Source organism: Hypanus sabinus, chromosome 7 (genome assembly GCF_030144855.1).
Source record: "Hypanus sabinus isolate sHypSab1 chromosome 7, sHypSab1.hap1, whole genome shotgun sequence".
Classification (NCBI taxonomy): Eukaryota; Metazoa; Chordata; class Chondrichthyes; order Myliobatiformes; family Dasyatidae; genus Hypanus; species Hypanus sabinus.
Window position 1 is genome coordinate 103936693 of NC_082712.1, and position 22442 is coordinate 103959134.

Consider the following 22442-nt stretch of genomic DNA (forward strand, 5'->3'; position numbering starts at 1 on the left):
GGCCCCTACACCTCCTCCCTCACTACTACTCAAAGGCCCCAAATGATCCTTCCAGGTGAGGCAACATTCACCTACGTATCTGCTGGGGTCATCTATTGTATCCAGTGCTCCTGGTATGGCCTCTTGTATATCAGTGCAACTTGATGTAGATTGGAAGACTGCTTCACTGAGCACCCACGCTCTGTCCGCCAGAAAAAGAGGGATCTCACAGTGGCCACTTCCACTTCCCACTCAACACATCCATCTACAGCCTCCTCTGTTACAATGAGGCAATATCCAGGATGGAGGAGCAGCACCATATATTCTGCTTGGTAGCTGACAACCTGAACATCGATTTCTCAAACTTCTGGTAATGCCTCCCTCTCTATTCCTCATTCACAGTTCTCTCTCACTTTATCTGCTTACCTGCCCATCACCTCACTCTTCTGCTATTTCCCTTTTTTCCTCGATGGCCTTCTGTACTCTACTAGATTCCCCATTCTCCGGCCCTGTATCTCTTTCACCAATCAACTTCCCAACTCTATACTTCACTCCTCCATCTCCCACCTCCCCCGGTTTCATTGATCACCTTGTGTTTCTCCCTCCCCTCCCCCCCAATCCCTTGACTCATCTTTTTTCTCTAGTTATATAGAAAGGTCTCAGCCTGAAACGTCGACTGTACTCTTCTTCCATAGATGCTGCCTGGCCTGTTGAGTTCCACCAGCATTTTGTGTGTTACACTTGGATTTCCTGAATCTGCAGATTTTCTCATTTGTGATTAAGTGTCAAACATCCTGACCCTTCTACAATTATCAGTGCTAGCTTTGGAATAGAACAGAACTTTGTCATTGCTCAAGACAACTGGGCTTTATCGCAAACAAAAGAAAATCTACAGATGCTGGTAAACTGAGCAACACGCAAAATCCTGGAGGAACTCAGCAGGCCAGGCAGCATCTATAGGGAAAAAAAGTACAGTTGACAGTTCGAACCGAAACCCTTCAGCGGGACTGGAGAAAAAAAAGCTAAGGGGTAGAGTTGCATCAGGCAATAGGTGAAACTTGGAGGGGGAGGGATGAAGCAAAGTGCTAGGAAGTTAACTGGTGAAAGAGACAGAAGGCTATGGAAGAAAGAAGAGGGGGGAAGGGAGGAGCAAAATAGGGAGGCAATGAGCGTGTAAGGAGATAACATGAGGGAAGGACAAGGGATTGGGAAATGTTGAAGGGAGGGAGGTGGAGGGATTACTGGAAGTTTGAGAAATCGATGTACATGCCATCAACTTGGAGGCTACCCAAACACAATATAAGTGTGGCCTTATCCCCATAGTGGAGGAGGCCATGGAAGGACATATTGGAATGGGAATGGCAAGTGGAATTAAAATGGGTGGCCACTGGGAGACCCCACTTGTTCTGGCGGACAAAGCATAGATGCTCGGCAAAGCAGTCTCCCAATCTACGTTGGGTCTGACCAATATACACGAGGTCACACCAGGAGCACTGAACACAGTATATGACCCCAGACTCCCAGGTGAAGTGTCGTCACACCTGGAAGGACTACTGGGGCCTTGAATGGTAGTGAGGGTGGTGGTGTAGGGTTAGGTGAAGCACTTGTTCTGAGTACAAGGATAAGTACCAGGAGGGGGATCAGTGTGGAAGGACGAATGGACAAGTGAGTCCTGCAGAAAGCAGAAAGAGGGGTTGGGGGGGGGGGGGGGGAGAAGATGTGATTGGTGGTGGGATCCAGTTGGAGGTGGTGGAAGTTTAGGAGAATTATGTACTGGATGTGGAGGCTGGTGGGGTGATAGGTGAGGACAAGAGAAACCCTATCCCTGGTAAGTGGCAGGAGGATGGGGTAAAAGCAGACATGTGTGAAATGGAAGAGTTGCGGTTGTGGGTGAAGGGAAGCTCCTTTCTTTGAAAAAGGAGGACACCTGCTTTGTTCTAGAATGGAAAGTCTCATCCTCAGAGCAGATGCGACAGACATAGGAATTGAGAGAAGAGGATGGCGTTTTTACAATTAGTAGGGTGGGACAAGGTGTAGTCCAAGTAGCTGTGAGAGTCAGTCGGTTTATTACAGACATTTTTCCAGAAAGTGGTGGATAGGAAGGATGCTGGAGCAGATGCAGAAAAGATTCAGAAAGACATTGCCGAGACTGAGAGCTTGTGTTACGAGGACGGATTGGACAGGCTGGGCAACACACAAAATGCTGAAGGAACTCAGCAGGCCAAGCAGCATTTATGGAAAAGAGTACAGTTGACATTTCGGGTCATCATTTTCTCCCCCATAGATGCTGCCTGGCCTGCTGAGTTCCTCCAGCATTTTTTGTGTGTTGCTCAGATTTCCAGCATCTGCAGATTTTCCCTTGTCTGGATAGGTTGGAATTGGTTTTTCTTTGGAAGTGAAAGCAGCTGAGAAGTTATCTTATAGAGAGCACAGGCTTCATGATGGGAAAGAAATTAAAGAATTTCACTGATGTTGATGGGTATATGGAATGAGCTACCAAAATGGTGGTATAGCAGGTACAATTACATTTAAAAAGCAGATACGTAGATAGGAAAGTTCAAAGTAAATTTATTGTCCAAGTACATATACTATCAGCATACATTTTCCTTAGATTCATTCTCTCAAGGGCATTCACAGAGGAATAAAAATACAATAGAATAAGTACACAATAAGTCTGTGTACTACACAATGGAATCAATAAGTATACAATATAATAAATGTGCAAAGGACAAACCATAAACATACAAAAGTTAATAAATAATACCGAGAACACAAGTTACAAGAGTCCTTAGATAGTGCATAGGTTGTGGAATCAGTTCAAAGTTGAGGTGAGTGAAGTTATCCATACTGGATATCAAGTTATCCAAACTTGATGGTTGAAACTGTTCCTGAACCTGGAGGAATATGGATCAAATGCAGCCAAATGGGATGTGCTCATCAGTGCTTAGGTTGGTATGAACAACTTGTGTTGAAGGGTCTGTTCCATGTGTATAACAATCAATCTATACTAGAGATTTAGGGGTCCAACAAGCATTGGCCAAAACGACAATACTAGTTATGTTAACCCTGAAAGTCAATAAACCTCACAGGTTGATAAGCAATGGCAGAGCAAAGCCAAAGTATCTGATGACCAATTCCTGTCTTAAGTTCTCATGGATTGCTTCAAAAAACAGTTACGCATTGCTTTCTCTACCAAAACATTCAAATCTGACCAGCCAAAGTAATTGCTCCTGGAATCTCCCAACGTGGATTTGTGTTAATTGTGTCAGCAAGTAAAAAAACCTGCCAGATTTGCACAAAACATTGGTTAGATTGCACTTTATACAGTATTGTGTACAATCCTGATTACCATGCTGTAAAGAAAGGACACTAGAGAGGACATTGTCTAGACTGGCGGGTTTGAGATGAGGGTGGATTGGACAGGCTGGGACTGTTTTCCCTAATGTGAAGTCAGCTAATGATTATAAAATTATGAGGGGCACAGATCTTGGAAGTATTGCATTACATTTCTCCACACAAAAACATTTTTGTTATTTATCTCCACATCACCCAACCTCTTTTTTTTTAAAAAGGTTCTTTCTTTAAAAATCATTTCTTTTGCTCGGACCAAAGTTCAGAGTTAATTTATTCTCAAAGTATATTTGTCACCATACATAACACATTCATTTTTCTTGTGGGCAACCACAGCAAATACAAGAAACAAGAGAATCAATGAAAGGCACACCCAACAGGATGGACAAATGGTCAATGTGCAAGAAAAATGCTACAAGAAAAAAAATATAGAAATAAGAATGACTATTCAACACAATACTATTAATAACTATTCAATAAATTGAGAACATGAGATGAAGAGCCCTTGAACACAAGTCCAAAGATTGTGGGAACAATTCAGTGAAGTTACCCCTCGGGTTAAGAGCCTGATGGTTGAGGGGCAACAACTGTCCCTGAACCTGGTGGTACAGATCCTGAGGCTCCTGTACCTTCTTCCTGATGGCAGCACTCCATACAGATGTGCTCAAAGATAAGGAGCACTTTACCCATGATGGACTCAGCTGTATCCATTATTTTCTGTAAGCTTTTCCGTACAAGGTGTTATGATCCCAGCCCCCTCCTTTGTGAGAATCGCAAGAGCACCCGTTGGGGGGGGGGGGGGGTCAGTAGACCCAGGAAGTGGGAAAGCGAGAGACGTGCCGAATAGCACGTTCCACTGGGATGCAAAATAAGGTGACAGTGACTATTGTCTCATGGAGACCACGTGTAAAGCCCTCGGGCAAAGTGGGCTGGTTGAGAGAGAGATCGCATCATCCCAACCTGATTGACACCTGCGACCCCGTGAGGAAGTATAAAGGAGGGTCTAAGGGGGACAGCCCCTTTAGACGCACCAAGAAGACACGAGAGTGATACCACCATAGCGGGAAGCCATTTTGAAGGAAGCCACGTGCATTAGGTTCCGGGATTGGAATTTGTGGCTGGAATCACGGAAAACCGCTTTTAACTAACATCGGGGAGGGGGAGCCCGCTCCCCTGATTCAACGGATGCTTCATAAGGACCTGGCAAGTCTTTCCTTTTCTCCCCAATCTCTCTCTCTGTCGCACCACATGAAACTCAGCGATTCCCAAAAGGCTGAAGCCTGCAGACTTCTGAGTGACTTTTATATTTCCAATGGACAATATATTATCCCCTAGACAACAGTCGAGCTCATTTCTTAATGATGATTATTACTATACCCGCACTTTAGATTGAGTATTGACGACGTGCATTATCTGAATGTTTGTATTAACCTTACTTTTGTGCCCCTTTATAAATAAAAACGTTTGAAAATAGTGCCATCAGACTTCAACGGACCTCTCTATCTTTTATCCAGTTACGGGATACGTAACAAAGGGCATTGGTGCCTCCATACGAGGACATGATGCAATTAGTCAATATACTCAACGCAATACACAAAATTCTGGAGAAACTCAGCAGGCCGGGTAGCAAAGGAAGAATTAACTGTCAATGTTTCAGGCAGAGACACTTCATCAAGCCCAAAATGTCGACTGGCTGGCTCCCCCCTCATTTTGTGTTATGCTTTGATTTCAAACACCTGCAGATTTAATCTCGTTTGCCATCAATATACCCTCCACCACACATCTATAGAAGTTGGTCAAAGTTTTAAATGACATGCCGAATCTATGCTCACTCCTAAGTAGAAGCATTGCTATGTTTTCTTTATTTGCTGGACCCAGGACAGATCCTCAGAAGTAACACAGAGCTGAAACTCTCCACCTCTGATCTTTCTGTGAGGACTGACTCATGGACCTCCTGAAGTCAATCATCAGCTCCTTGGGCTTGCTGACATTGTGTGAGAGGTTGGTGCAGTACCACTCAGGCAGATTTTCAATATCGCTCCATATATAATTTATCATCATCTTTGATTCTGCCAACAGTGGTGTCATTGGCAAACTTACATGTAGCAACTTTGATAACAGCCTTGTGGTAGGATAGTTCCCTAAATTCAAACTTTGAAGCAAATAAAAACTAAAGGAGAGTAGGACTTTCAGATACAAGACAAAATCCATGCATTTGTTCTTGTTTTAGTGGAGATTCAACTATTTAAAACACAGCTCCATCACAATATGAAATGCCCTCCTTAAAATAATTATCCAACAGAAGTGGCAATAAGCTATGCAGAAATAATTGACACCAGCTTAATGTCACTTCCATGCTGCCTGCCTCCTGTCTAATAATCAAAACTATAGCTTTAAGAGTAACAATGAATAGACAACTGGAAATACCAATCTCACATTCTGAACAAATAACAATGCCAATTTAATGATTCCAGAGGCCGCGCTGTGATCCCTGAAGTCCATGTTTTTAAGCTGAGCGCATGGAGAACATTCCACACTGTTGCCATGAAAGTCTGGGATAAGGACAATTCGTTATGGCTGGGTTATTACTCTTCAGGGCAGATCAGTGGAAAGAAAGACTCCTTGACTGCATCAGCTATGTAATAAAATTAGTCAGCATTGTGGTTGACCTCCTCCAAAACCCCCAACCATTGCATTAATGTAAGTCTTGATTCACAATCAGATAAACATCACTGACATGTGTCATGAAATTTAATCTCTTTTTCTACCTGATGGAAGCAACCAATAAAAGGGACGGGCAGATGGAGAGAGTTTAAAACCAGGTGGGTTCCTCAGTTACTAGGACAGAGGTCGGCAACCTGCGGCTCCGGAGTCACATGCGGCTCTTTCATCTCTGTGATGCGGCTCCCCGTGGTTTGTTAGCTTTTGAAATGTAATTCGAAATTTGAAGATTACGGTGATCTTGTACAATCTATAAACTTTGTGGAGACCCCATTTCCTGGCACATCCGAACCGGCTCACAATTATCCACCGTTCCGGCTAAGGGAGATAGCCTACGGGGGTTTGTGAGTACGTGTCTTTTGGAGCATCTGCACCCACGGGGACGGGTTGAGGGAGGCTTTAAAGCAAGGCTGTTTAGTTCGAATAAAGTTACCTTTATTTTAGTCTTTATTTTAGCGCTGCGTGTAGCACACCGCTACAACGTGTTTTTTATCGCTATTAATATACATCACCACTGCCAATGCCTGACACCCGCCAGTGCGCGCTTTCTTTTAATTCTTCGATCCAAGGTAGGCTAACTATGGAGTAACCTCCAACCCAACGTCTTTTTTTCGGAGTTCAAAATGTTTTTGTTGCATGCAGAAATGTAATTTAGTTTTCTCTGCAGGAGTTCATCAATTTCATAAATGCAACACATTATAGTTTGTTTATACATAGCATAAAGGCAAAAAAACCCGTTGTATGCAGTGTTATTTCATTTTAAATGTCAAACGGGTTTTGTGGCTCCCAGTGCTTTCTTTTCTGTGGGAAATGGGTCCATATTGGCTCTTTCAGTGGTAAAGGTTGCCGACCCCTGTACTAGGGAGTATCAGAAGGCTAGATCTGCACTAGTGTTTTTAAAAAATTGAATCTATTACCAAACATAACACAAGAACAAATGTGGAAAGCAGGGTGAGTCACAACCGTAGCTCAGTGCCAGTTTGTGTGCAGATTAAAGAGGACAAAAAAAATGACACTTACTTATTTTCAAATGCGATGGTGATGGAGTCTTCGTGTACATCTTTCACAAACCCCTGAGAGGAAAATACATAGAGAATTACCCAAAGGGTAAAGAAAACAAATTATACTTAGACTATCGGTAACATCAGTATCCATCCAAAATCTTCGACTCAGTATAGCTGGATACAGATTTCAGGTTGGAGGACCTGAGTTTATAAGGAAAGATTGAATAGGTTTGGAGTTTATTTCTTGGAATGTAGAAGATTGAGGTGAGTTTGATAGATGTATACAAAATTAAGAGTATAGATAGGGCAAATGCAAGCAGACTTACAGCTGGGTGGGACTGTAACTGGAGGTCAGGGTTAAGGGTGAAAGGTGACGAGTTTAAGGGGAACAGGAAGGGAAATTTCTTTAGTGTGTGAGTGTGTGGAACAAGTTGCCAAGGCAGGTGGGGCATGCAAGCTTAACTTCAACATTTAAGAGAAGCTTGGATAGGTACATGGATGGTAGGAGTATGGAGGGTGTTTGGGTGCAAGTCGATGGGACTAAGCTAGTTAAATGGTTTGACACATTAGATAAGCTGAAGGGCCTTTTTCTGTGCTTTCTTTTCTATGACTATGGTGGAAGGAAGGAGGTTACACAGCTTGATTGCGAGGCAGTGCAAAAGCATCCGTTCATTCGGTAGTCCCAATGTCCAAACCACATAGGGCATTGAATGAACTAATGCCTTTACATGACAACAAAAGTAAAACTCTGATTTTAAAAATGGGCTTATTGTTAGAAGCTGTATAAATGTCATAGATAATTGGTCAGACATACCACAGTCCATCTGATCCATGATGGTATTAATTCTACATCTCCTCCCACCCCTCCATCTGTAGATTTTACAAAGTTTTACAGCTGTAAAATCGGGGTTCAATTCCTGTAAGGTGTTGGAATAGTCTCTGTGACTGCGTGGGTTTCCTCCCACATTCCAAAAACACATGGATTATGGCTAGTAGCTTGTGAGCACCAGGAGCATAGTGACCTTTGTGGGCTGCTCACAGCCCAATCCTCTGACTGTTACAAATGATGCATTTCACTGCATGGTTTAATGTACGCATGGTAAATAATGCTAATCTTTAGTACACTTTTCTCCATGCTCACCCCTCATTTACCCACCACCAACTATATGTACATCACTTCCTCTCAGTCAGCCCACTGGCGATAGTTTCTCTAATTTCCAGAGGTTAGAATACCGGAATAATCACCTGAAAATCAACCATTAATGTCAATGGGTGGTGACACACTTTTAGGAACAGTTTCTTCAAAGCTCACTGTAAATTATCAAAGTAAAAATGCCACCTTATGCAACCCTGAGATTCATTTTCTTGTGGGTATACACAGTAAATCCAAGAAGCAGAATCAATGAAAACAACCAACGTGCAAAAAAACAAACAAAATACAAAAGAGAAAAATAATAAATAAGCAATAAATATCAAGAACATGAAGAGTCCTTGAAAATGAATCCCTGGGTTGTGGTAACATTTCAGTGATGGGGCGAAGTTACTCCTCTGGTTCAACAGCCTGATGGTCAAGGGGTAATAACTGTGCCTGAATCTGGTGGCGAGAGTCCCAAGGCTCCGGTACCTTCTTCCTGATGGCAACAGCAAGAAGACAGCATGGCCTGGGCATCCATGACTTTTGGTAGGATTTTCTATTCAAGGGTATTGGTGTTTGTATGCGAGGCTGTGATGCAATCACACATACATAGAATTTTATCAAAGTTTTAGATGACATGCCAAATCTTTGCAAACTTCTAAGTATAGGCACTGTTGCGCTTTCTTTGGAATTGCACTTGTATGCTAGGCCCAAGACAGATCCTCTGAAATGATGACATCAAGGAATTTAAAGTTGCTGACTCTCTCCACCTCTGATAACCTGATGAGGACTGGCTCATGGACCTCTGGTTTCCTTCTCTTGAAGTCAATCAGCTCCTTGGTTTTGCTGTCATTGAGAGGTGGTTGTTGTAGCACCACTCAGCCAGATTTTCAATCTCACTCCTATATGCTGGTTTGCCACCACCTTTGATTGGGCCTACAACAGTGGTGTTGCCAACAAACTTATGAAATATCCTTTCTTCCCCACTACTATCAAATTTCTAAACTGACAAGGAGCCCATGAACACTACCTCACTATCTTTACTCTTTTTGCTCTACTTATTCAATTTTTAAAAATTTCTTATTGTAAATTATAGCTTATTTTATGTACTGCACTGTGCTGCGGTCATAAAACAAAGTTTACAACATTTATCATGAAAATTATAGTTATACATTTTACCCAGCAGAGTTTATTTATAAGTCAGGCTGATGATTCATGTTCATATATTCTATATATTCATGTGATATAAAAGTTAACTGCAGCCCCAAATACAGGAGCAAAGACTACTACGTGTTATGGGCCCATACTGAGGCAATGGAACTGTCGACTGCCCCCACAAACTTATTAGGTGTGGCACACACCACACTTTAAATTAATATGCATTTCAAGTCAATAGAATAAGAGGAACTCAACCTCACAATTTACCTCGTTATGATCTTCCACATCGTTGCTTACCTGCACTGCAATTTCATTGTAGCAGTTGCACATAGTTAAGTCTTTTAAATGGCACTTAGATGAGAAAAATGGAGGACTATGTAGGAGGGAAGGGTCAGATTGGTCTTAGCATTACTTTGTGGGCTGAAGGGCCTGTACTGTAGTGTTCTATGTTATAGTTTTCCCTTGTTCTACCTCAATGTGCAGTGTAAAGATTTGATCTGCGAGAACAGTATCTGCGAGTTCCAACTTGATTCATACCTCCCTCCACCCACCCTGCCATTCAAGACACACCAGGAATTGTACAGGACCCTGAAACACAGGAAAAACATATGTACCCTCCTGCCTTCTCACACCTTAAGTTTGGCATCATTGAATTCATACCTGACTGGTTAGGACACTGAGTAGAGAAGTTGGGGTGTTGTGCTGCAGTCGCACAAGATGTTGGTAAGAACACATCTCATGGCTCAAAGTAAATTATCAAAATACATTTATGTCATGAGATTCATTTCCTGTAAATGCCTGCAAGAAAAAGTAGACTGCAAATCTGTAGATGTACAAGAAAGTAACACTACACTTACATTCATGAATGGTCATCACTGCATTAATGGTGCTTAAAAGCTACCTGTAGCAAGCCCTTGGGCTCGTGTCATGCGAGGCCAAAATGTCACATTCCATCTCAAAAACACCACGAAAAGCTTGTGATAAGGTTAGATCACTAAGATCACTTTACCTTCATGTATAAATAATCTTATTCCTTGAGCTCAAACTACTGAAGGCAAGCTCATTCTCTGCAGCAGAGATGCACAACCTCAGCCAAATAGCATTTCATCTGACAACAATGCCACATTTAGTCTGTCATTGGAGGGTATTTTCTGCAACAGACCTTCTTGGCTGACATCAGAAAACACACTGAATAGTGGACTACTGCCCTGCACCAACATCTGACATTGGAATGAACAGCGATTTCAACCCAAACATTTCAGATGACCAGAGTTTCCATCCACATCTTTATCTCCCAGAATTATGTTATCCTATAGATTTACTACCAAAAAAATTAAAACTCTGTCATGTCAATCCTTACACGCTGTGCTCATAAAATGTTGAGGAACTCAGGTCAGGCAGCATCTATGGAGGGGAATAAACAGTCGATGTTTCAGGCTGACCACTCAAGACCGACCAGAGTTCCTCTAACACTTTGTATGTTGCTCTCTGTATTTCCAGCGTCTGCAAAAACTCTTGCAATTAGTCTGTAATGCAGAACAACCTTCTCCCCTTTTCTTCCCAGCATATACCAACCTATCCAATGACATCTACAAGCTACAAACAAACGGATAACATCTGCCACGCTATCCGTATTGTAAAGCTCCCTAGTCCAATTAAACCTGCTACCCAAGACTGCACAATTTTCGTTATCCTCCACTGATAATTACATAAAGGCCCAAAATGAAGAAAAATATAGGAATCACAGCCTCATTCAGGCAGGGTTAGAGAGGGCCAAAGTTCCTCAAATTACACTTGATCATAACTGATCTTCTTTAAACAGCTTAGTAACAGAGAAACATAGAAAAGCTATAGCACAACACAGGCTCTTCAGCCCATGAAGTTGTGCTGAATATGTCCCTACCTTAGAAATTATTAGGCTTACCCTCTATTTTTCTAAGCTCCATGTGCCTATCAAAAAGCCTCTTAAAAGACCCTTCTGTATCTGCCTCCACCACCGTCGCCCATTCCACGCACCCACCACTCTGAGTAAAAAACTTACCCAACATCTCCTCTGTACCTACTCCCCAGCACTTTAAACCTATGTCCTCCTGTGGCAACCATTTCAGCACTGGGAAAAAGCCTCTGACTATCCACACGATCAATGCCCCTCATCATTTTGTACAACTCTATCAGGTCACCTCTCATCCTCCGTTGCTCTAAGGAGAAAAGGCTGAGTTCTCCTCTGCTCCCTTTCTATGGCTTCCATATCCTTCTTGTAGTCAGGCGACCAGAACTGAGCACGGTACTCCAAGTGGGGTCTGACCAGGGTCCTATATAGCTGTAACATTATCTCTCGGCTCCTAAGTTCAATTCCACAATTGATGAAGGCCAATACTGTACACCATACACCTTAACCACAGAGTCAACATACGCAGCTGCTTTGAGCGTCCTATGGACTCGGACCCCAAGATCCCTCTGATCCTCCACACTGCCAAGAGTCTTACCGTTAATACTATATTCTGCCATCATATTTGACCTACCAAAATGAACCATTTCACACTTATCTGGGTTGAATCCATCTGCCACTTCTCAGCCCAGTTTTGCATCCTATCAATGTCCCGCTGTACCCTCTGACCCCCCCTCCACACTATCCACAACACCTCCAACCTTTGTGTCATCAGCAAACTTACTAACCCATCCCTCCACTTCCTCATCCAGGTCATTTATAAAAATCACGGAGTAAGGGTCCCAACAGATCCCTGAGGCACTCCACTGGTGACCGACCCGCATGCAGAATATGACCCATCTACAACCACTCTTTTGCCTTCTGTGGGCAAGCCAGTTCTGGATCCACAAAGCAATATCCCCTTGGATCCCATGCCTCCTTACTTTCTCAATAAGCCTGGCATGGAGTACGTTATCAAATGCCTTGCTGAAATCCATACACACTACATCTGCTGCACTTCCTTCGTCAATGTGTTTAGTCACATCCTCAAAAAATTCAATCAGGCTCGTAATGCATGACCTGCCCTTTACAAAGCCATGCTGACTATTCCTAATCATATTATGCCTCCCCAAATGTTCATAAATCCTGCCTCTCAGAATCTTCTCTATCAACTTACCAAACTCACTGGTCTATAATTTCTTGGGCTATCTCTACTCCCTTTCTTGAATAAAGGAACAACATCCGCAACCTTCGGGAACCTCTCCCACCCCATTGATAATGTAAAGATCATTGCCAGAGGCTCAGCAATCTCCTTCCTTGCCTCCCACGATAGCCTGGGGTACACTTCATCCGGTCTTGGTGACTTATCAAACTTGATATTTTCCAAAAGCTCCAGCACATCTGCTTTCTTAATAGCTACATGCTCAAGCTTTACAGGTCATCACTACAACCACTAAGATCCTTTTCCATAGTGAATACTGAAGTATTCATTAAGTACCTCTGCTATTTCTTCTGGTTCCATACACACTTTCCCACTGTCCCATTTAATAGGTCCTATTCTTTCATGTCTTATTCTCTTGCTCTTCACATACTTGTAGAATGCTTTGGGGTTTTCCTTAATTCTGCCCCCCAAGGCCTTCTCTTGGCTCCTTCCGGCTCTCCTAATTTAATTCTGAAGCTCCTTTCTAGTAGCCTTATAATCTTCTAGATCTCTAACATTATCTGGCTCTCTGAACCTTTTGTAAGCTTTTTTCTTTCTTCTTGACTAGATTTATTACAGCCTTTGTACACCACAGTTTCTGTACACTACCATAATTTCCCTGTCTCAATGGAACGTATCTATACAGAGTGCTACACAAATATCCCGAGTATTTGCCACATTTCTTCCGTACTTTTCCCTGAGAACATCTGTTTCCAATTTAAGTCTCCAATTTCCTGCCTGATAGCCTCATACTTCCTCTTACTCCAATTAAGCACTTTTCTAACTTGTCTGTTCCTAACTCTCTCCAATGCTATTGTAAAGGACAGTGGTCCCCAACCAACAAAGCATGTGCTACCGGGCCGCTAGGGAACAACAGGATTTGTTGATATGAAATAATACGAGTCAGCTGCACCTTTCCTCTTTCCCTGTCACGTCCACTGTTGAACTTGAACGCTCGCACATGAAGTCATTACCCACACAAGTTCATCAGTTGCGTAGACGCAGCAATACCCTCGCGCCAGGGATAACTGGCTGGCCTCGCGCAGCTGGCAGGAAGTGCCATTGCTACTGGCCTGGAGTGCAGACAGATGGGCGCCACCTCTAAACCTGTTTAGCATACTGAATATTCGTGGAGAACTCGGTGCTAAAATATTCACAGATGACCTAATTTGGGTTCAGGGTTTCATAAGTAGCAGAGCAGAGCTCACTGCAATCTACTGAAAGTCATCCCTCCAGCCAAACTTTTGTCAAACTTATTACAAATACACCCAGTAAGGTTATTGACCCCTTCCTGTTCCTAATCTCCACCCACAGAGACTCTGTAGACAATCCCTCCATGGTGTCCACCTTTTCTGCAGCTGTGACACTATCTCTGATCAACAGTGCCACACCCCCACCTCTTTTGCCTCCGTCTGTTCTTTCTGAAACATCTAAAACAAGGCACTTGAAATAACCAATCCTGTCCGAGCCATCAAAGTCTCTGTAATGGCCACCACATCACATCTCCAAGTACTGATCCACGCCCTAAGCTTTGTTCACAACACTCCTTGCATTAAAATAGACACATCTCAAGCCTTTGGTCTGAGCGCATCCCTTCTCTAATACCTGCCTATCCTCCCTCTTGCACTGTCTACAAGCTTTCTCTATTTGTGAGATAACCTCCTCTTCCCCAGTCTCTTCAGTTCGGTTCCCACCCCCAACAATTCTAGTTTAAATTCTCCCCAGTACCTGGCAAACCTCCCCGCCAGGATATTGGTCCGCTGGGAAGTGCAACCCGTCCTTTTTGTACAGGTCACACCTGCTCCAAAAGAGGTCCCAATGATCCAGAAATATGAATCCCTGCTCTAATCCCTCAGCCACACATTTATCCTGCACGTCATCCTATTCCTATTCTCACTGTCGTGTGGCACAGGCAGTAATCCTGAGGTCCTGTTTCTCAACTTCCTTCCTAACTCCCTGTAGTCTTTTTTCAGGACCTCTTCCCTTTTCCTACCTATGTCATTGGTACCAATATGTACCATGACCTCTGGCTGTTCTCCCTCCCACCGCAGGATATCTTGGACGTGATCCGAAACATCCCGGACCTTGGCACCTGGGAGGCAAACTGGCCTTCCGGCCCAACAAACCATTTTTTCCCAATAACACCCTTACTAATCCATATGCCTTTGGAATGAGGGAGGAAATTGGAGCACCCAGAGAAAAGCCATGATGGTGAGAACATACAAACTCTTAACAGACAGGCGGCGAGAATTGTAGCTACACTATAGTACTGCCCATCAAACCTCAACCTCTGTAGATCCCTCTCAATTTTCTGAACATGCCCTAAGTTCCTTCTTCCACAGTCCCAAACTGTATGCACGGTTTCCAACTTACTTTCCTTCCAACTACATCGCACATTCGTTCAGGAAGAAGAGCTTTAGCTCCATAATGGTGTTATTTTTTTTTAAAAAGGAGCAATAAAAATCAGTAAAATAAATGTCCATCCAACCACCAGGACCAAGGCTCAGATCAGGACTGAAGGTACATGAGCTTTCTAAACGCATGATGCCTCAAACTCCAAATGAACAGGCACTCAAAAATTCAAACTGCATGTTCAAAACTGAAGAGGAAGCAGCTGCAACAAATCACTGCCTTACAGATGCTAAAATGTTTAAATATTTAAGCCTTCAGGAATATCAGCATTCTTTTGCAATTTTAGTAAACCCTTCCAAGTGGCACACCACACCAATGAAAGGAAAAGGAAACCTGCTTTTCTCAATGAAGACAGAAGACTATAGACAAAACCTGGAGCAACAACTAACACTAGACAACGAAGATTTTGCTTCCTGAACACTCTTGGGTGTATTTTATGGATTTTGGGCTGCTGATCATGAAAATCACCTTAAAATTTTCCCATGATATATCTTTTTGTAGATATAACCAATTTTTGTGATTTCTCATCATATTTTAAGTCTGCTAGTATATTGCCCACAAAGCAAGCTGTTTTGGTCAGTCCATGCATGCCTGGGCATGCGCTCAGTGTAGGTCACTGATCATGAAAATTACCATGAGATTTCCATATCACTCACCATTAAAAATTACCTATATTTATTATTTCAATTCATGATTCATGTCAATTAAAACATTGCCCACAATGTAAAGTAAAACCATGAAGTGCAACATGTCACTAAAGATTCATTTTCTGCATTCCATTTAGACTCTTTCCTGTAAACCTTGGCGCTGTCAGTGATGAACATGGTGAACGGTTTCACCAGGACATTGCGGTCATGGAGAAACTGTATCAGGCAACTGGAATCCATCAATGCTGACTGATTATTGTTGGGCACTTAAGCGAGAAGCCTCAGACACTGAGTACAAACGAAAATCATCAACAAAACATTTTTAGTTTAGTTGAACTATTGCAAAGCATCACATCTGGTATGCAATTAAATGCATTATATTCAATAAAAATTAATTTCTTGTTTCTCCAAATCCCTACGTGATACAAATCGTCTGAACTTATATTTGTTTTCAGCTTCAAGAGGTCTATCATAAACAAAAAAATTCTGAAGAAGCAACACTTACAAAAAAAATTTGTTGTCCAGTGTTGGAGGAACTCAGAGCTCCTCCATATCATTTGTCGTTTCCTTTTAACACAAACCACCTGAACAGGAATTAGGAAAGTTGCATTTTAGTATTTAAAACCAGAATTATACACAAGTATTTGTAACAGCTTTAGAAAACAAGATGATGAATTTGCCTGGATGAGTGCAATTCTCAAAATTCAAAAACAATGATCAAAGTACACATATCACCATGTACTATATGGGCTCTGGGTCTATATTCACTGGAATTCAGAAGAATGAGGGGAGACCTCATTGATCCCTATCGAATGGTGAAAAGCCTTAAAAGAGTGGAAGTGGAGAGGATGTTTCCTGATCCAGTCAGGAAACTGTGTCCAAGACCAGTTGACACAGCCTCAGAATAAAGGGGTATCCTTTTAGAATTGAGATGAGGATTAAAAAAAAGAGTATAGAGAATCTGTGAATTCTTTGCCACAAGCAGTTGTGGAGCCCAAGTCTTTATGAATATTTAAGGCACAGATTGATAGATTCTTGAATGGTCAGGACATGAAACGATATGGGGAGGGGGAGGCAGGTGATTGGGCTGAGGGGAAAATTGGATCTGCCATGATGAAATAGTGGAGCAGACCCGATAGACCAAATTGCTAATTCTGCTATATCTTATGATCTACTACCTTAGGTTTCGTTTTGTTGCAGGCATTTACAGGGAAGAAATACAGAGTTCATGAAAAACTATACATAACAGTCCAACAAGCATCCAATGTGCCAATAATAAATACAGGTTGTGGAGTCAGCCCAGCATTTAGAATTGAGTTCGGATAAGATTACATTTATTTGTCACACATACATTGAAACAGCCAGTGGAATACATCATTAGTATCAACAACCACAGTCCAAGAATGTGCTGGGGACTTCTGGCACCAACATAGCATACCCTCAACTTACTAACTCTAATTTGTCTAAAATGTAAGAGGAAACTGGAGCACCCAGAGAAAACCTACACAGTCAGAGGTAAGAATACAGTCTCCTTAAAGACTGCAGGAACTGAACCCCAATCTTAGAGCTGGCACGACAAAGCATTATGCTAGCTGCTACACTGCTATACCAAAACAAATGAATTTGATTATTTACACCAGTCTAGCCATCCGTTTCACCCACCACTGGCAAACTAATTGCCGAAGCCACAGTAAATTTATCAACGCATGCATGTCACTACCTTAGATTCATTTTCTTGCAGGCATTTACAGGAAAATAAAATACCATGGAATTTAAGAAAAACTAGACATGAACAAAGACTGAGACAATGTGTAAGTGATGACAAACTCCAAATATTGAGAAGGTTAGGAATAGTTACAATCATTGGGCTACTGAACCAACGTGGCTCCTATACTTCTTTCCTGCTGGCAGCCGTGAGCTAAATAGTGACTTTGCCTGTGATGAACTGGGCTGTAGTGAATACTGTAAACTACTTGGAGGTCATGAAGGTACAATTTAAGGTGAAATAACTAAGACTAAAATTGTCCTGAATAGTCTTGGCCTGAAATGACTTCACTCTTTTCCATAGAGGCTGCCTGACCTGCTGAGTTCCTCTAGCATTTTATGTGTTGCTTTGGATTTCCAGCATCTGCAGATTTTTAATTGTTCGTGAAGACTAAAATTAGTTTTATTTGTCTCTTGTACATTTAAACGTGCTATTTGTATTGAGGATGTGCTGGGGGATGCTTGCAAGTGTCGCATGCTTCTGGCACCAACACAGCATGCCCACAACTGACCAACCCTAACCCATATGTCTTTGGAATGTGGGAGGAAACCAGAGCAACTAGAAGAGACCCACGCAGTCACAGGGAGAACAAGTTTCTTTCAACAAATTAAGCCACCTGATTGAGGCAAGAGTCTACATTTAATACAGTTAACTACTTGGAGGCCATGAAGGAATGCCAGGCAGAACAAAATCAGAATTATCAATAGGCCAAAATACAAGGACACACATCAAGGAGTTTTGATTAGTTATAGAATTCAAGAGCAGTTAGGTAACAGTCCTGCTAAGTAACAATGGAATTCAAACTTCCAACATCAGCACTGATTTCAGTCAGGATGCTCTCAAAGATCTCCAATTTCAATCACTCCAGAGTTAACAACTGCGTAGTGCACTGTTCATAGAACATAAAACAAGACCATAAGACATAGGAGCAGAATTAGGTCATCATTTACTATCCATCTTAACCCCATTCTCCTGCCTTCACCCTATAACCTTGATGGCTTTCCTAATCAAGAATTTTTAAACCTGTTTTAAATATACCCATTGACTTTGCCTCCACAGATGTCTGTGGCAAAAAGTTCCACAGATTTGCCACACTCTGGCTAAAGAAATTCCTCCAAAATAACTGAAAAAGGTAAAAGCTAAAGTTCCTTTCAAATGGCTTAAAAAAAAGGGCTAGAGTAGCAGGAGCAGAATTTGGATTAGTTACAGAATTCAGGAGCAGTAACATTGTGGAGACCTGCTAAATAATAATGGAAACTTCCAACACATCAGCTCTGCTTTTAATTAGATTGCCCTCATATCACCAATTTCAGTTGCTGCACTGTTAGCAACCGCGCAGTGTATACTGTTAAGAGAGATAGGATGAGCAAGACCCTCAGAGCTCACTTGCCCAAATCTACAAACTGCTACACCAGGGATGCAAACTCAGCGACATGGAGATGGAGTACTGAAAAGGAGGATGAGAACATTTTCTGCGGCCCAAGTCACCTGTGACTGTCACTGATGAATTATCAGCTGGACACAGCTCGGAAAGGTAATCTTACCAGAGAGGCGGCAGACGCCAGAGTCTGTGACAAATCCTTATTAGGGATTGCTTACACTCATGGCTCAGCCTGTGCCCTTTTGCAGGATCATCTCAAGTATGGAGTTTTCTTTAAAGCTGACAAAATACAGGATCGAATTTCACACTCTTCTGCTGCACATAGCCACACCCCCCCCCCCCCCACCACAAGGATTCCACTACCACACGGTATACTAACACTACCTCAGTTGGCTTTGAGTGGTTCCCCCTGATAACTGCTGCTATTGTCACTCATGCTGCCAATGGGAATAAACAGCCTTGGGGTAAAAATACTCAGCACTATCAGTGTTCAGCACACCGAGTTAAACACCGATCCCCAGAATTCCTCCAAACTTCACACGTTTCTATAACTGCTTCACAGCAAGCACTCCACTCCAAAGCCCAGAAACTCTTGAACTCAGTAAAACATCAGAAAAACAATTTCATTCCTCTCGCTGTGCAACATCAGATCTCAGAGTATGAGCCAATAAAAAGTTATAAAAAGTGGCTCAGTTATAAGCAGAAAATGCTGGAAGTACCCAGGACAGGGAACAGAGTTAACATTTCAGGTACAAGACCTTTCATCAGAATTGGGTGAGATCAGAAAACTAACAGCAATTAAGTTTACTAACATCTTTCTCAGGAGCCTAAAGAAATTCAATTTGTCCCCGTCTATCATTACCAACTTATTTTTTTTTAAACCTATGCACCATGGAAAGCATACTATTTGGATGCAACGCAGCTTGGTATGGTATGCACTGTCCATGACCATAAGAAACTACAGGATTTTGTAGACAGTGCAGCACATCACAGATACCAGCTTCCCCTCCATGAAATGTCTATCCTTCTCATTGCCTCAGTAAAACAGCCAGCATAATCAAAGATCCCACTCCACCCTGAACATCCTTTCTTCTCCCCTCTTCCATTGAGCAGAAGATACAAAAGCCTGAAAGCATGTACCACCAAAGCTGAAGGACAGATTTTACTTTGTTCTTATAAGACTTTAATAGTTCCTTCTACAATAACTTGGACACCTGACCTCACAGCTTATTGCACCACACACCATAATTGTTGCACTTGATTCTGAATTTTTATTGATTTACCTTGTTCTACCTCAAAGCATTGTGTAATGATCTGATCAGTATGCAATGCAAGTTTTTCCACTGTATTTTGTACATAATTCTTTCCAAAATTGTAGGGAGACCAAATTTTTTTTTCTCTTTAAAAAATTTATAATGTATCTGCCTCAAACACCACTGCACCAAGCACTCAAAAATCCTCTTATGTCCTCTACTTCCCCCTAATCATAAAATTATGCCCCTCGTATTAGCTATTTCTGCCCCCCCCCCCCCCGGGGGGGGAGAAAAAAAATCACTGGCTGTCCATTCGATCAATGCTTCTATTAATTGAGATACAACACTGAAGAGGCCCTTCAGCCTCTGAGCCATGCTGTCCAGCAATCCCCTGAATTAATCCTAGCCTAATCCAAACAATTTACAATGAGCAATTAACTGGCACATCTTGGCTGTGGCAGGAAATCCATGCAGTCACGAGAAGAACATACGAACACCTTAAAGTTGTGGCTGCAGTAACAATCATTCTGTTTTCCTTCACACTCAGATTGTATAGAAATGACAATGATCTTGAATTGTACACATGACAATAAACCAACACCAAAAAGTTTCAGGAACTCTTACCATGTCACAGCCATAACTTTGCTGTTCTGATGACAAATTGACCTTCTAGGTCAGGGGTTCCCACCTTTTTGTATGCCATAGACAACAGGTTGGAAACCCCTGCTCGAGGTTAAGCCAACTCTACACAGACAGGTCAATCTACCAAAAGCTATGATGCACTTCTTGCCAACTGGCTTTAGAGCCACATCTTTTTTATAACGAGATTATTTCACTCCTCTCACGGGTCACTCACCTTTCATGCACAATATCATCCAAAGCTTTCTTTAAGCTCAAGACCATTGTTAAACTGACCCATCATCACCATTCATTCAGATATCATTTTTTTTCATTTTCAGCTTTCATAGACACACAGAACAATAGCATTTCATATCAAATTGTCATTGATACAGTGAGAGAACGTGGACTAGTACAGTACAGGTCTTTGGGCCTACAATGTTGTGCCAACCCTTTAAACTACTCCAAGATCAATCTGATCCTTCCCTGCCACACAGTCTGCAATTTTTCTTCTGTACATGTGCCTGAGAATCTCTTAAATCATCCTGATGTATCTGCCTGAAACACCATCTCTGGCAGCACTTTCCAATATACTGACCACTCTAAAATCACACATCCCCTCTATACTTTCCTATCATAAAATTATGCCCTCACATGTTAGTTATTTCCACTCTGAGGAAAAACTCTTTGGCTGTCCACTCCATCCATGCCTCTTATCGTCTCTCATCCTCCTTCACTTCAATGAGAAAAGCTCTAGCTTGTCTATCCTCATAAGACATGTTCTCCAATCCAGGCAGTATCCTGGTAAATCTCCTCTACGTCCTTTCTAAAGCTTTTACACCCTCACTACAAGGAAACAACCAGAACTTCTTGCCCCATTTTTAGGTGTTCAATTTTCAAAGAAACATACTTTCGGATTTTTACCTGACACATAAGCAACTTGAAGGGTCTCTCAGCCTGAAACATCATCTATAATCGATAATCTATCATCGATCCTCTATAATCCTCTATAACCTGCTGAGCTCCTGCGGAATTGCGTGTGATTTGCTCTGGATATCCAGCATATGCAGAATCTCTAGTGTGCTGTAGGTTTTCTACATTTCTACCTACACGAGCAACTTCCTTCTTTTCACTATCAGTGGCCTTGCCTTCAACAGCAAGGTATCAATCTCTAATTTAATTCATAAATCCTCACTACCGTCTTGAGATACAACACTGGCCAAGCTTGGGACCCACAAATTTCTGTTTAATAATCTTCCTGTGAAATGTCTTGGGGTGTGTTGCTGCATCAGTAACAGCTGCCAACTGTCAACAAGACTCAAGAGCTTTCTGGTTTTTGGTGGCCCAAGTCATCACGAGCACTCTCACATGGTTTAAAAAAAGTTTGGGGCCTTTCAGGACTTTTCAGTGGGCTTCAATCATTGCAAGCACTTGCTTTTGGGAGAAGTCATGCGAGGTTTAAAAAAAAGCCTGTGGCATTTTGGGGCTTTTTGGTGGCATGATTCAGAGTGATTTTTTAGGCACTTGGCAAAAGCCAATAAAAAGACGTGAGGTGCAAATGGTGACCTGCCTCGTGACAACCTCTCTGACCGTCAGGAGGGAAAGGGAGTAGACAGCCAGTGCAGAATACCATACCTCTGTGGTCATTCCCCTCAATAATAAGTATACCACTTTGGATACTGTTGGGGGAAAGGAGGGTGTGGGTGGAAGACAGTCAGACTCTGTGGCTCAGAAAGTAAGTAGGTAGATGAGGAGTGCAGTAACGATAGGGGATTCCACAGTTAGAGGAGCAGACAAGAGATTCTGGGGATGCGAAACAGACACTCAGATGGTATGTTGCCTCCCAGTTGCCAGGGAAGTCACTGATTGGGTCCACAGCATATTATAGCA

The 22442-nt window shown here is 42.3% G+C and overlaps 1 protein-coding gene across 4 annotated transcripts in view; it reads right to left on the reverse strand.

Annotated features, from left to right (window-relative positions):
* LOC132397071 (RNA-binding protein FXR1-like) overlaps nucleotides 1-22442 on the reverse strand; it is a 190519-nt gene that overhangs the window by 96349 nt on the left and 71728 nt on the right. For 3 of the 4 annotated variants that reach the window (XM_059975330.1, XM_059975329.1, XM_059975328.1), the window contains one exon: nucleotides 7072-7124. In XM_059975330.1, the coding sequence (XP_059831313.1) occupies nucleotides 7072-7124 (53 nt within the window). Of the gene's footprint in view, nucleotides 1-7071; nucleotides 7125-16040; nucleotides 16120-22442 lie in introns of all 4 variants that reach the window. The other variant, XM_059975331.1, reaches the window with a different exon arrangement.